The sequence below is a fragment of the Mytilus californianus genome, unplaced genomic scaffold (assembly GCF_021869535.1).
Source record: "Mytilus californianus isolate M0D057914Y unplaced genomic scaffold, xbMytCali1.0.p SCAF_13, whole genome shotgun sequence".
Lineage (NCBI taxonomy): Eukaryota > Metazoa > Mollusca > Bivalvia > Mytilida > Mytilidae > Mytilus > Mytilus californianus.
In genome coordinates this window covers 13,658,933-13,674,289 of record NW_026262615.1, presented here as the reverse complement: position 1 = coordinate 13,674,289, position 15,357 = coordinate 13,658,933, and the positions used below count along the sequence as shown (strand labels likewise).

The 15,357-nt window shown below is 32.8% G+C and overlaps 1 protein-coding gene across 3 annotated transcripts in view; it reads left to right on the top strand.

The window, feature by feature from the left end:
• LOC127723210 (MAM and LDL-receptor class A domain-containing protein 1-like) overlaps positions 1-15,357 on the top strand; it is a 108,957-nt gene that overhangs the window by 46,634 nt on the left and 46,966 nt on the right. For all 3 annotated transcript variants that reach the window (XM_052229735.1, XM_052229736.1, XM_052229734.1), the window contains exons 14-19: positions 1,509-1,624; positions 3,820-3,974; positions 7,494-7,607; positions 9,915-10,006; positions 12,039-12,171; positions 13,469-13,644. In XM_052229735.1, the coding sequence (XP_052085695.1) occupies positions 1,509-1,624; positions 3,820-3,974; positions 7,494-7,607; positions 9,915-10,006; positions 12,039-12,171; positions 13,469-13,644 (786 nt within the window). The remainder of the gene's footprint in view (positions 1-1,508; positions 1,625-3,819; positions 3,975-7,493; positions 7,608-9,914; positions 10,007-12,038; positions 12,172-13,468; positions 13,645-15,357) is intronic.

Below are 15,357 nucleotides of genomic sequence, written 5' to 3'. Positions count from 1 at the left end.
TCAACCAATTTGAAGTTTTTAAAGTTTTTTATCATAAATTATTCTTTCATATATATTAAATGTACTTTAAATGGAAAGAAAAGTTACAAAAAGCATACCAAATGAGTATAAAATGATCTTAGGCTATGTAAGACTGAACATTATTTAGTGTCAATTTAGGCCGTAGCACATATTTACATATAAAAATCCATACAGAAGCTATAAGAAATGGAAATTTGTTACTTTTTGCTCATTTCTATGCTAAGATGTCATGATACAAGAAGTCTAATTGCAAAAGGACTCTTGCATTCAACTTTTTTTGCAGACAGTATGGTCTGATGCACAGTTTTTTCACTTTTCAATGGAAAACTTGCATGTAGTTTTAGTCTCAACTGGCATATATTTGAACCACATACTATCCTACAGAAGAAAATAAAGGCAGTATATGAAATGGATAAGGTGCACAGATCATTGTCAAGTGCTTTTTTTACAGATTTAGTGAAATTTTTATGATGGACAACACATTCTATGCACAAAGCTCTTCACATTGAACATACATTAAACAGGCCGTTCTACCAGGGCCTAAATACAACACATTTTGCACATTTTTTCTGTGATAATCTACTTTTCTCTATATTCAGAGTTCACAAATGGTTAATAGAATTTGAATTAATCATAGAAACACAAATATCAAAGCATAAAAAGCTGTCAGATAGAAAGTCAGCATGCCTCTTAAGCTTAAAATGGAAACTGCTTCAAAATGCTTATTTTAGCCGTATAATGTCAAAATGGGACATTTTAACAGAATTTCTTTCAAATAAAGATGTAAATCCTTTACTTTTATTGAGTTTGACAAATTGAAACCAGCAAACCATTCAGGGACGTTGCCAAAGTACAGAATCTACATTTCCTGAATTCATCTCTTAGGCCCGAGAACACAGTTATTTCGTAGTGCATTTCTTTTAGACAATAAAGTCAAATTAAAAAAATCGCACCTGCTCTATCTCAAAAAGATTTTTACAGTGTAGTGTACTACTATTGGGACAAATAATATCAAAATTATAGAAAAGTCTACCAGCTCTAACTCAAAATATTGACAATTCTATGTTAAGGGGGTCTAAAATTCAGTTTGACAGCTTCAGACATACTAATTTTTGACCTTTTTAAACTGGACCTAATCACTACTTAACATAAAGATTCAGCACCCAAATTTTTTTAACATGTAATTTCATCCCCTTACTTAATATTTCATGCATTAAATATAAAGAAATAAATTTGGAAAGTGTATGAAAAAAATTTGCAAGTTATACACTGTCCACACTAGGGACTATATTTGTAGACAACGAAAATCGAAGGACGATAACTGTGTCCTCGGACCATATAGTAAATAAGGATACGTCTACAAAATAAACACAAAATGGAAACTTTTGTCTGGATCATAAAAAAAACATAGGTGAAAAAACTGTCAAAATAGGTGCAATTTGGGTACCCTCACGTTATATTTTTAAAGCATTCTTGTTTTTTTTCAGGGAACATCTAATAGTTTAGTAAGAGCCTCAGTACAGTATATGGATATATCTTCTGGTGCTGCATGCAGTCATTGGTTGGAATATAGATATAATTTATTGGGACAGAAAGGTCCAAAGTGAGTATTGTTTGTTGTAGTAGAGATATAATTTATTGGGACAGAAAGGTCCAAAGTGAGTATTGTTGGTTGGAGTAGAGATATAATTTATTGGGACAGAAAGGTCCAAAGTGTGTATTGTTGGTTGGAGTAGAGATATAATTTATTGGGACAGAAAGGTCCAAAGTGAGTATTGTTGGTTGGAGTAGAGATATAATTTATTAGGACAGAAAGGTCCAAAGTGAGTATTGTTGGTTGGAGTAGAGATATAATTTATTGGGACAGAAAGGTCCAAAGTGTGTATTGTTTGTTGAAGTAGAGATATAATTTATTGGGACAGAAAGGTCCAAAGTGTGTATTGTTTGTTGGAGTATAGATACGATTTATTGGGACAGAATGGTCCAAAGTGTGTATTGTTGGTTGAAGTATAGATATAATTTATAGGGACAGAAAGGTCCAAATTGTGTATTGTTGGTTGGAGTATAGATACGATTTATTGGGACAGAATGGTCCAAAGTGTGTATTGTTGGTTGAAGTATAGATATAATTTATAGGGACAGAAAGGTTCAAAGGGAGTATTGTTGGTTGGAGTATAGATATGATTTATTGGGACAGAATGGTCCAAAGTGTGTATTGTTGGTTGGAGTATAGATATGATTTATTGGGACAGAAAGGCCCAAAGTGAGTATTGTTGGTTGGAGTATAGATATAATTTATTGGGACAGAAAGGTTTAAAGTGAGTATTGTTGGTTGGAGTATAGATATGATTTATTGGGACAGAATGGTCCAAAGTGTGTATTGTTGGTTGGAGTATAGATATGAATTTTGGACAGAAAGGTTCAAAGTGAGTATTGTTGGTTGGAGTATAGATATAATTTATAAGGACAGAAAGGTTCAAAGGGAGTATTATTGGTTAGTGTAGAGATATAATTTATTGGGACAGAATGATCCAAAGTGAGTATTGTTGGTTGGAGTATAGATATAATTTATTTGGACAGAAAGGTTCAAAGTGAGTATTGTTGGTTGGAGTATAGATATGATTTATTGGGACAGAAAGGTTCAAAGTGAGTATTGTTAGTTGGAGTATAGATATGATTTATTGGGACAGAATGGTCCAAAGTGAGTATTGTTGGTTGGAGTATAGATATGATTTATTGGGACAGAAAGGTCCAAAGTGAGTATTGTTGGTTGGAGTATAGATATAATTTATTGGGACAGAAAGGTTCAAAGTGAGTATTGTTGGTTGGAGTAGAGATATAATTTATTGGGACAGAATGGTCCAAAGTGTGTATTGTTGGTTGGAGTATAGATATGATTTATTGGGACAGAAAGGTCCAAAGTGAGTATTGTTGGTTGGAGTATAGATATGATTTATTGGGACAGAATGGTCCAAAGTGTGTATTGTTGGTTGGAGTATAGATATGATTTATTGGGACAGAAAGGCCCAAAGTGAGTATTGTTGGTTGGAGTATAGATATAATTTATTTGGACAGAAAGGTTCAAAGTGAGTATTGTTGGTTAGAGTATAGATATTATTAATTGGGACAGAATGGTCCAAAGTGAGTATTGTTGGTTGGAGTATAGATATAATTTATTTGGACAGAAAGGTCCAAAGTGAGTATTGTTGGTTGGAGTATAAATATAATTTATTGGGACAGAAAGGCCCAAAGTGAGTATTGTTGGTTGGAGTATAGATATAATTTATTGGGACAGAAAGGTCCAAAGTGAGTATTGTTGGTTGGAGTATAGACATAATTTATAAGGACAGAAAGGTTCAAAGGGAGTATTGTTGGTTGGAGTATAGATATAATTTATTTGGACAGAATGGTCCAAAGTGTGTATTGTTGGTTGGAGTATAGATATGATTTATTGGGACAGAATGGTCCAAAGTGTGTATTGTTGGTTGGAGTATAGATATGATTTATTGGGACAGAATGGTCTAAAGTGTGAATTGTTGGTTGGAGTATAGATATAATTTATTGGGACAGAATGGTCCAAAGTGAGTATTGTTGGTTGGAGTATAGGCATAATTTATTTGGACAGAATGGTCCAAAGTGAGTATTGTTGGTTGGAGTATAGGCATAATTTATAGGGACAGAAAGGTCCAAAGTGTAAAAATTATAAAACATTAGACTAGGATATCTTTTAACAAAACTATGGATTTAGGACAGTTTGACCACATCTTCCTCTTTTTAATGTATATTTTTATAATACAGGGTATGTGGTACAAACTTTAATGCCGATGTAGAAGTATGGGACAGTTCACCTGATGAGCTGAGCAATGCCATGATAATTAGATTTGACAGTAACACATACTCATCTACGGCAGCATCAAAAGGATTCTCCATTAAAGTTACATCAATTGGAAAAGGTATGTATTTACAAGTGTAGGTATCTCTACATTGAATTGTTAGCTACTTGCAGTACTGGGAAGGTGGTTTATTTCTATGCTACATTGTAAGCCACTTACAGTACTTGGGAGGTGGCTCTAGTTGTATGCTACATTGTAAGCCACTTACAGTACTGGGAAGGTGGTTTATTTCTATGCTACATTGTAAAGGATCATAGATTTATTCTTACGAGGAAGCTCAGAGCATGCTCGAAGGATGCTCAGAGCTTTTTAAGTAGGCTCTTCTCAGCAGTTAATGTGACAATAATTTTCATGATCCATTAAGATGTCAATCAAATCTACACCACTTCTATGATAAGGAAAGTAGAGCATTATAGAGGATGCTCCATAAACACCTGTGTAAACATCTGGTCTATTCTAATACATTTTGCATTACATTTTACAAAACTATAAAATAGATTAGAAATTCTTCAACAGTGCTGTGTAATGCTTAGGAAGAAATCTCAAGTCTCCACAAAAAGTAAAAGTCATTTAAATATTTTCTTATTATATTTAATAATCATTCCTTTTTTTATAATAAAAAAATTCCCAAATTTTATAATTAGATGATATGATTTAAATATAGTTTATATTATATAATATGCTACATAAAAGTTATCAAGACACAAACAACAGTCAGGTGGCAATACTAAACAAGTAACATTTTTTAGTCACTTTTATAAATATTTTTTGTTTTTAAGAATTATTTAATAACTCAATAGTTATTTTAAATGACAAATAAAGCATGGACTAAATGTAGTTTTCAAGAATTTTTATATCATTTCATTAAATAAAATTAAGTATTTATCCAATTTTAGATGAGTATATACAGGTTACTTTAAAAAATAATGACAAAAATATTACTTTAATAAATTATTTTATACAACTTCAAAAAACTTAGTACTTACAATTATTTAAGGAATATATGTAATTGCTTTCGATTAAGATTCAAATTATAAATAACTTCAAGTCTTAATTAAAGGTTCCATATCTAGTTATAACTGTCTATCTCTAAGATATTAAGGGGAAATGATATTATAATAGCCCCAAGAGGCCAATCTTTGACCAAGAAGTGTGGCATCAGAAAAGCAATTAGTGCTTGTTGAGGATTTAAATAGCTTTACCAGTATATTTCATGGGGAAAATAACCAGATGTCTGTGAAAATTTGTTAAAGCTAGTAAAACCTGTATGAATGAACACCTATAAAAGTAATATAAACAGAAGTTACTTATTCATGATATAGAAGTAATATTTGAAACAGTCTTGTTTTCAACATAACTTGTATAGGTAATTTTGAAAATTACTTGTTTAAGTAATGCCCCTAACTAAACAATGGTAATATGTTTTTTTTAAATAGCAAACTAAGTTCTTTTATAGAAAATTATGGCTACTTTAAGAAAAGTTTTAATTCATCAGTGGATGCCTGGTTTGAGGGGGTAATACCACCATTGTTTTCCCTCTAGTACGTCTCTCTTTACTTGGCATTTTTTTTTTAATTGTGCAGATTTAGCTTTGTTTTAAATAAAGAAATACTTGGCATGAGTAAAATTATTTTCCTCCTATAAGTCTTTGTTTAATTGTCATGATTGTTATATTTCAAAAAAAATGTGCAGAATTTATCTATGTTTTAAATAAAGAAATACTTGACATAAATAAATGTCCTGTACTACAGTGAAAATATAGCATATCTTTTCAGTGCATATAAGAAAATAAACATCACCAGAAGTTAACCAATCAAATTCTCTCCCCCTTTTTTCCCTGTAGAATATAATATATTTTTATTGCTTTGAAACACCCAAGAATCATGTTTGCGTCTCAAAAAAACTTTTCTGCAATGAAATGGAGGATTTATTTCAAACAACTGTCAAATTAAATGGAATATAAAAAAAGATCAACCCTTTTTCGTATGAAACTGAATGTACTATGTTTTGGTAGTATGGTTATAAATCAATAACCATAGTTTGTGTCTTTGATGACTTTTATATTTCATTTTATATAGTATAAATTTAAAATATATTTATATTTCAAATATAAAATTTGAGTGTTTTTTTTATATCATGTGTATTGAAAAAGAATGATAATTAGTAAGAAAATGTTTTTTAAATCATTTTCTTTCTGTGAAGACTTGATACCAAGCATTATACAGTAATATTGAAGAATTTCTCATCTATTTTATAGTTTTGTAAAATTAATGCAAGATTTGTTTGAATAGACCAGATGTTTACACAGGTGTTAATGGAGCTTCCTCTATAATGCTCTACTTTCCTTATTATAAAAGTGCTATAGATTTGATTGACATCTTAATGGATCATGATAATTATTGTCACATAAACTGCTGAGAAGAGCCTACTGAAAAAGCTCCGAGCATCCTCAGAGCATGCTCGGAGCTTCCTCGTAAGAATAAATCTATGATCCCTAAGCCACTTACAGTACTTGGGAGGTGGCTCTAGTTGTATGCTACATTGTAAGCCACTTACAGTACTTGGGAGGTGGCTTTAGTTGTATGCTACATTGTAAGCCACTTACAGTACTGGGAAGGTGGTTTATTTCTATGGTACATTGTAAGCCACTTACGGTACTGAGAAGGTGGCTTTAGTTGTATGCTACATTGTAAGCCACTTACAGTACTGGGGAGGTGGCTTTAGTTGTATGCTACATTGGAGGCCACTTACGGTACTGAGAAGGTGGCTTTAGTTGTATGCTACATTGTAAGCCACTTACAGTACTGGGGAGGTGGCTTTAGTTGAGTTTTTAGATGGAAATGCTTAATAAAAGTTTTTTGGGATATATATATTTATACTTTTTAAATTTGGATATTAAGGCCACATGACTCTAATTGGCCATGTATGCTATTGCCATCACATGGCATCCATTATTGTTGTTTAAGCATGACTGACATGTATTGTATGGGTGTGACCTGTAAATTTACCAGCTCACCACAGATGTGTTAATGACATATTCAGATTATCAAACAACCTAAGATATCAATGTCTGATCTGTTTCCACCCGTATTCTAGTGCCATGAGACTTCCAATATCTAAAATGCTAAAATTTCTTCTGAAAAATGCCAAATTCGATTATTGCTTTGGAATAAATTTTTTAATTCAACTTAAAAAAAGTTTTATGACCTGACTTTTCTTCCTCTATTCAGGTCATGACCTGCATTTTCATTGTCACATACCATTTACTAGCTCTCTGGTAGGCAAATAATCAATTATCCTTTGACACGTGAATGAGTAAAATACATTTCTCAATAATATAAACCATAATATGTTAAAAGGTTTATTATAGAATAATCTAAGCCTGCCATAACAAGTTAATGGCATAAAAATTAAGTTTAAAATGTTCACAAATCTCCTTTATTCCATTTGCCAAATAAATAAAGCAACAGTTGAAAACGATTTGATAGTAGAAAAAAGAACTGAATCAAAATTAACTTAATATTTGTTCAATTGTTTATATTAGCATTAAAGTTGTTGATGACTGGTATTATTTTTCAGGATGTGTCAGCAACCCTTGTGTATATGGAAAATGCAACAGCCCTGAGGGTACCAGTACCTATACATGTACATGTAACCAAGGTGTATCAGGGACAAACTGTGATCAATTTAGCAGTGAGTATTATGTTACTGGTACTGTTACACTGGCCGAAAGGCCAAGTGAGCTACTCATCACTTTGCATCCATCGTCCTCTGTTGTCCTCTATTACTATTGGGAAAATTTGATTTAACTTAGAAAATGTGTTTGATGACCCCCACCTTCAAACCAAGATGGCCAACTTGGCTAAAAATAGAACACAGCCCGGGGGTAAAATGCAAGTTATACCTATTGTTTTGAAAATTGCTATGCATAGACAAATTTTGACAGGAGCAAAATTGTTCAGAATGTTAAGTTCTACAGTACTTTAATTAAATTGCCTTTTTGGGGCTTAGCTGTCTAACGACTTCTTATAGGAGTTATTGCCCTTCAGTGACGAATTCTACCATTTTTTTAAAATGTTTTCCTATTTTCTAGAAAATTATAATAGATAGACAGAAGCTTTAAAAAGCAAAAATGAACAGAAGGACAAGATCTACAAAATAAGTCAATGACAAAAATCGTCAGACGACTCCTTAGTAGAATTATTGCTCTTTTCTGATGATTTTTACCTATTTTTTGCATTTTTTTCTTATTATATCTTAATAGATAGGTAAAAACAATACAAGGAAAAATGATCAACAAGACAAAATCTACAAATGTCTACAGGACCAAAATCGTTGGTTGACTACTTATTAAAGTTATTGCCCTTGAATGCTGATTTTTTTCAACTTGTGCCTTTTGCGAAATTGATTTCTTTGTTGAAACAGTGAGATAAAAGGTTGAACTCTAATTAAAAATTGTTAGCAAACCAGAGAAAAATTGTTTCAGGCATGTTTTTACCTCCCAAAACTTTTGAATTTTAGGGGTTGTAAAATAAAATTACATATACAAATAAATTTGTGAAAAAGATCTAGATTAAGGGGAGATCATTCAAACCTTGAAAAGAAAATATAAATCTTACAAATTTACTTATACAAGTATATAATTACTTACATCTTTAAAAAGTAAACAAAAATGACTTGTGTAAGTATTACCCCTGACTGATTGAGTCCATGCAAGTACCAGAAAAACATTTACATTAAAAGATGCTGTTCATATGAAAAAAACATCTGGGTAAATATTTAGCTGGTTTTCACTCTCACTGAATACTGTGGATTCATTATTATTTGTTGGATAACAATTTTTGTTTATTTCGTGGGTACAGGTGAATCCTGAAATTAAATATTCAGCGAACGACACATTTTCTATATGCTTGTATGCAAACTTCTGCAAAACCAATGAAATTAATTATCCACGAACATGTAAGTTTTCCTCAATCCACAAAAATTGGTACCTATGAATAAACAAATCCACATTATTAATTAGTCTTGATACCAAAGTTGACCAAAATCTATACATCTCATGAAATTCAAAGAAGTTGCTCTTCTATGATGTCATAATTGTCGCCATATAGACTGTAGGGCGCTAATGCTGTGTAAAGCAAACATCAATCAATCTTTGATGTCACAGATGAATTTATTGTGATGTTACAGAGCTGCTTGTGTTTAGTTTTGTATTGCCTCAACTGAGACAAATAATTAGTGAAAATCTAAAATCAGAAGTTCAAATCTTAATGAAAAATAATACCCTTGATGCACCCTGTTAAGCAAAATCATACCCTCCATGCACCCTGTCTAACAAAATAATACCCCTGATGCACCCTGTCAAACAAAATAATACCCTTAATGCACCCTGTCAAACAAAATCACTCCATGCACCCTGTCAAACAAAATAATACCTACCCTCAATGCACCCTGTCAAACAAAATAATACACTTGATGCACCCTGTCAAGCAAATGATACCCTCGATGCACCCTGTCAAACATAATACATAATCGATGCACCATGTCAAGCAAAAAAATACCCTCAATGCACCCTGTCAAACAAAATAGTACCCTTGTTGCACCCTGTCAAACAAAACTATACATTCGATGCACTCTGCTAAGCAAAATAGTACCCTTGTTGCACCCTGTCAAGCAAAATAGAACCCTTGTTGCACCCTGTCAAAATAGTACCCGTGTTGCACCCTGTCAAGCAAAATAATACCCTTGTTGCACCCTGTCAATCAAAATAATACCTTCAGGGCACCCTGTCAAACAAAATAATACCCTTGTTGCACCCTGTCAAACAAAATAATACCCTTGTTGCACCCTGTCAAAGAAAATAATACCCTCATTGCACCCTGTCAAACAAAATTATACATTCGATGCACCATGTCAAGCAAAATAGCACCCTTGTTTTACCCTGTGATGTTATTAGTGTTTATTGGAATAATAACTATGACATTTTTTATTATTTTTTAGCATCCTCTCCAATTCATTGTACATTTGAGTATGGAGAAAAATGTATTTTTGAGAATGAAGCAAGTAATGCGATAAATTGGGACTCTAACAGTGTAAGTTTAGAATTATATGCATTTTTATAAATAAAAAAAAACCATTTTTTTAGGTCCTTTTTGGTCATATAGCTCTTAAACTGTTTTGTGGTTCTTTAAACATCCTTGACTTTCAAATATTTAGCTTTGAACATTCCTGATGAAGGTAAATCCAGAAAAGTGTTGTTTTCATTTTTGAAGGGATTGCAGGTAATTTATTCTTTGAAATATAGTAATTTAAACAGGGATTGCAGATTGTCTACCACCTTTCTACCTCACCTGCCATTGAAATACAGTCATTTAAACAGGGATTGTCTACCACCTTTCTACCTCACCTGCCATTGAAATACAGTCATTTCAACAGGGATTGTCTACCACCTTTCTACCTCACCTGCCATTGAAATACAGTCATTTAAACAGGGATTGTCTACCCCCTTTCTACCTCACCTGCCATTGGAATACAGTCATTTAAACAGGGATTGCAGATTGTCTACCCCCTTTCTAGCTCACCTGCCATTGAAATACAGTAATTTAAACAGGGATTGCAGAGTGCCTACCCCCTTTCTAGCTCACCTGCCATTTATTGATGGTCAGTAACTGGATTAAAGTACCTTTGCCTTATTTTTAGCTTGAATTTTCAGTAGTCATATTGTCATGCTGATTATAAGGTGCACAGTTTTCTCTGCTTTCAAAATTTTTCTCTTTGAACCTGTCCTGGTTTTCTTAATACAACCAAAAAATTACATGTGACATTTTTACTATTGATATCTGTATTGAATTCAACCGGAGCTTGTTAATTATTGGTAATATTAATTATGAAGAAAACAGAAGGGCCTGTAACTTTTTTTTATCAACGCCAGTGTCCTATATTAGTTATAAATAAAGTTGAATTCTTTGATTCCTTGTTTTGACATCATGTTGGCTAACAAATTGGACCTCTTTATTTAAGTAGTATATAAATATTATAAAATAGATAGAATCTTTAAAAAACCAAACTTGTCAACCTATCTTTAAAAAGCAGATTTATGAAAAATTGAGAGGAGGAGTTCTGAATACAAATCAGTGGCAGATCCAAGGGGGAAGGGTTTCTGGTGGTTGGAACCCAATTTTTTTTTATGATCAATGCTTTTAAATGGGGACATATGGTTGGAACCCTCCCTGTATGCTGGGTTGGAACCCCCTTTTAAAAATGGCTGGATCCGCCCCTGCATATTGAGATGGAGGAGTTTACATATGAAAAAAATATGGAAGATAGAACAATTGATATGATTTATTGATATGGCATTATACATAGTCCACCACTTCAATAGATAGTTTTTAGTATGACATAGTTTCAGTTTGAGTTTTTTCCCTTTAGCTCCATATTGGAGGGAAAACTGGTTGAATTATACAAGGCTTAATCATATTGAAATGGTTCAGAAAAAATCTTTTTCAAAAGCCTAGTCTTAAGCTTGGTCAGTGTAACCATTTGAATTTGGTTGATTCATGAAGGAATTTGTGTACATTACCTTTCAACATGGCAACAAAGGGAAATAACTCTAATTCAAATTACTTTTATCAAAAACTTTCATCTACAAGAGGCTTAAGAATAGATGATAGGTAGATTAAGATAGTTTTTGATTTTGATGATTGTAATAGTTTCATCCTTTTTTTTTTTTTTAGATAAATATAGATTTTACCATACCACTCCAATGAATTCAATTATGTATTTATTGACTCAAGATAGTTGAATTTTCAAACTTTGAAATGAGAGGTTTATATTAATATATCAAAAAAGAGAAAAATTTTAATCATAACTGCATAATGGGAAACATTATAGTAGACATTAAATAGATTTACTAGCTATTAAAGCCTATTTATTGTCAGAATATTTAACTGTATAAAATATTATTGTTCCAAGTAACTAAAAATGACATAGTAATTGCAGAGTTCAACTGAATTTTAGTTTATACTGACAGCTATGAAATTTGTTCCCTTACAATTTTTGAAGCTTTCCAAAATTGTTTTTTGCATGAATTGCATTATTTTTATTATTATATTTTCTAATAAATAGCAAGGCACACCATCAAGCAATACAGGACCAGACAATGCTCATGAAGGGTTCCAGTACGTGTATACAGAGGCATCAGGAAGCAATAAAGTAGCTGGTGATAAAGCTGTGTTCTCTACCAATATACAGTTACCGAGTAAGATAAGAAAAAATAACAAGAGTGTAGCAGTCACTTAGAAATGACATACAATTCACCTTTCAGAATTCAAATGACTTGGGGTAATTTCATTGTTCCTACCCCGAAACAAAAATAATGTAATATCATTGGTTGAATTTCCAGTGATTATATGATGTTGCTAGCCAATCAAAACTTGTTGATGCCCTCTTTTTAGAATATTACCAAGAATTTATCAGACTCTCAAATGGCAAAATCCACTTAAACCAATTTTAGTTCCACAGAGTTTTTAGTGAAAAGATCAAATAAAAAAGTCAAGCACAAAAAGCCACTAAGAATTTGTTTTTGTCAGTGTCATTTAATATGCTGTCATGGAATGGTGTTTATGGCAGACAGGAATCTGTTTTAGCACATTGTTTTGTAGGCATAGATCCCTGTATGAAGCTAATATTGTTACTTTTAAAACATGGCTTTTTGAATTTTTATGCCCCACCTAGGGGCATTATGTTTTCCGGTCTGTGCGTCCGTTTGTTCGTTCGTTCCTCCATCCGTCCGTCTGTCCCGCTTCAGGTTAAAGTTTTTGGTTAAAGTTTTTGGTGAAGGTAGTTTTTGATGAAGTTGAAGTCCAATCAACTTGAAACTTAGTACACATGTTCCCTATGATATGATCTTTCTAATTTTAATGCCAAATTAGAGTTTTGACCCCAATTTCATGGTCCACTGAACATAGAAAATTATAGTGCGAGTGGGGCTTCCCTGTACTATGGACACATTCTTGTTTTTCTTTGTTTCTTATGCCACTGTTGGCCTTTTGTAGAATACTGGATTCATTTATTTTTGTGGGTACCAATTTTCGTGGATTGAGGAAAACTTGATTTTTCATGGATATTTGATTTCGTGGTTTTGTCAAAATCTGCTTACAACCATAAAGAAAATTTGCAGTTTGTTGAACATTTAAATTCGTGGTTCCCCTATACCCACGAAATTCACGAAATTTGGTATCCTACGAATAATAATGAATCCACAGTAGTGACAAATTTTGAACACTATATCATGACCCTTTGACTGGTTATAGTTGACCATACCATACTGCCATTTTGATTTGACTATTTATGTAGGAGTTATGGGACTTTGATTATTTATTGATGACATCTTGTGAATTTTAACATATGTTATTCAGTTCCATACTTAGTGAATGTGTAGTTGATAATTTTATACTACCATTTATTCAGAAATACTAAGTAAATGTGTAGTTGACAATTTCATACCACCATTTCTTCAGAAATGCTTAGTGAATGTGTAATCTTATACATTGTAGCTACTAGCCGCTGTATGACGTTTTATTATCACATGAAGGGTTCTACCATGGGTACCTTAAATATATACTCTGAGGGATCAAATACAGCAAAATCTAATATATGGACACGGTCTGGAGCTCAAGGCAATGATTGGATCAAAGGAGAAGTAGACATACCTGCCATTAATGGTCTCAAGGTAAGCAGCTTCTGTGATGGATGAGGATGATGATGGATGGCTGCTTTATGTCCAGCGGCAAATTAATATGCATATTCAGGACGAGAACATGTTAATGTAATATGAATATTAACCCTGCTTGTACTAGACCAACACGTTGAGCCGAATTTTTAGCGTGCTAGTTCACAAGGTAACAGTCCGCAGGAAGACATGTCACCCTACCCTGACAAAGTATTCTGCCTCCCGAGTCGACCAGTCTTTACTCTTACTTTTTAAAGTCATATGAAACGAGTTTCTTGAAATTTTAATGTTATCAAAATTATTGAACCAATGCATGCATATATACTAAACTAAGTCTTGCATGCACGTTTTTAGCTCACCGGGGCCCGAAGGGACCCATGTGAGCTTATGCCATCACTTGGCGTCCGTCGTCTTCTGTCGTCGTCTGTCGTCGTAAACTATTTCAAAAATCTTCTCCTCTGAAACTACTGGGCCAAATACCTTCAAACTTTAACTAAATGTTCCTTAGGGTATCTAGTTTATAAATTGTATCCGAAGTTTTGATCCATCGACAAACATGGCCACCATGGCTAAAAATAGAACATAGGTGTCAAATGCAGTTTTTGGCTTATATCTCAAAAACTAAAGCTTTTAGAGCAAATCTGACAGGGATAAAATTGTTCAGTCAGTCAAGATCTATCAGCTCTGAAATTTTCAGACGAATCGAACAACCCATTGTTGGGTTGCTGTCACCTAATTGGTAGTTTTAACAAAATTTTGCAGTTTTTTGTTATTATTTTGAATATTATAGATATATATAAACTGTAAGCAGCAATAATGTTCAGTAAAGTAAGATCTACAAAAAAGTGAATATGACCAAAATTGTCAATTGACCCCTTAAGGAGTTATTGCCCTTTAAAGACAATTTTACACAATTTGTTCATCAAGTTTGCTAACATTTTAAAATCTTCTCCTCTGAAATACAGGTGAGCGATTCAGGCTCTTGAGAGCCTCTTGTTTATATTTATTACACATCTATAACGTATTATAGACAAATAATATTTCATTTTGTGGTTGTTGATCGCAAGCTAATTAACTTTCAAAGTTTGTTGCCGAAGTTTACCAGATCGTGACATTGATAAACAATGAAAACAGAGCACATGGAAAGCGTGACAGATAAGTGAATTGAAAGAGCCAATACTTTTGTTTTTATATGTTCCATGTGTTCCCATTTGTTAATTAAATTAAGTTATTTTTTAACAGTTTTTAAATGATTTGTTGTATTAAATTTGTTCTTTAAGAATCTTTTATTTACATTTACCTTCAAGAGCATGTGTGTTTACATTCTTTCATCATGGTTTTCTCCTCGCACTTGTGCTGTGCAGTGGCCGAAGTTCTAACGAGAGGTCTTGTAGTTAAGGTCACTGCATACAGAAAAATATCGGCAAATTAGTGTTCCTGGAAGTCAATAATTCAATAGCGCCACATTTATGAAGATTTTGATAATATAAAGGATTTTCTTTAATTCATGTTCACTTATTTTAGAGTAAAACTTAGCCATTCAAATGTTCAACTTTAAAAAAAAAATTTAAGTTTCTTATGACTTTTATGCTGTTTGCTTAGGGGAGAAGCAGCAAATACTAATTTTAAAGACTTTGGTTTGAACCGACATGGGTTTGAACCCATGACCTCTCATGCTTGAGGCAAACACGGTACCACAAGACCACTGAGGTC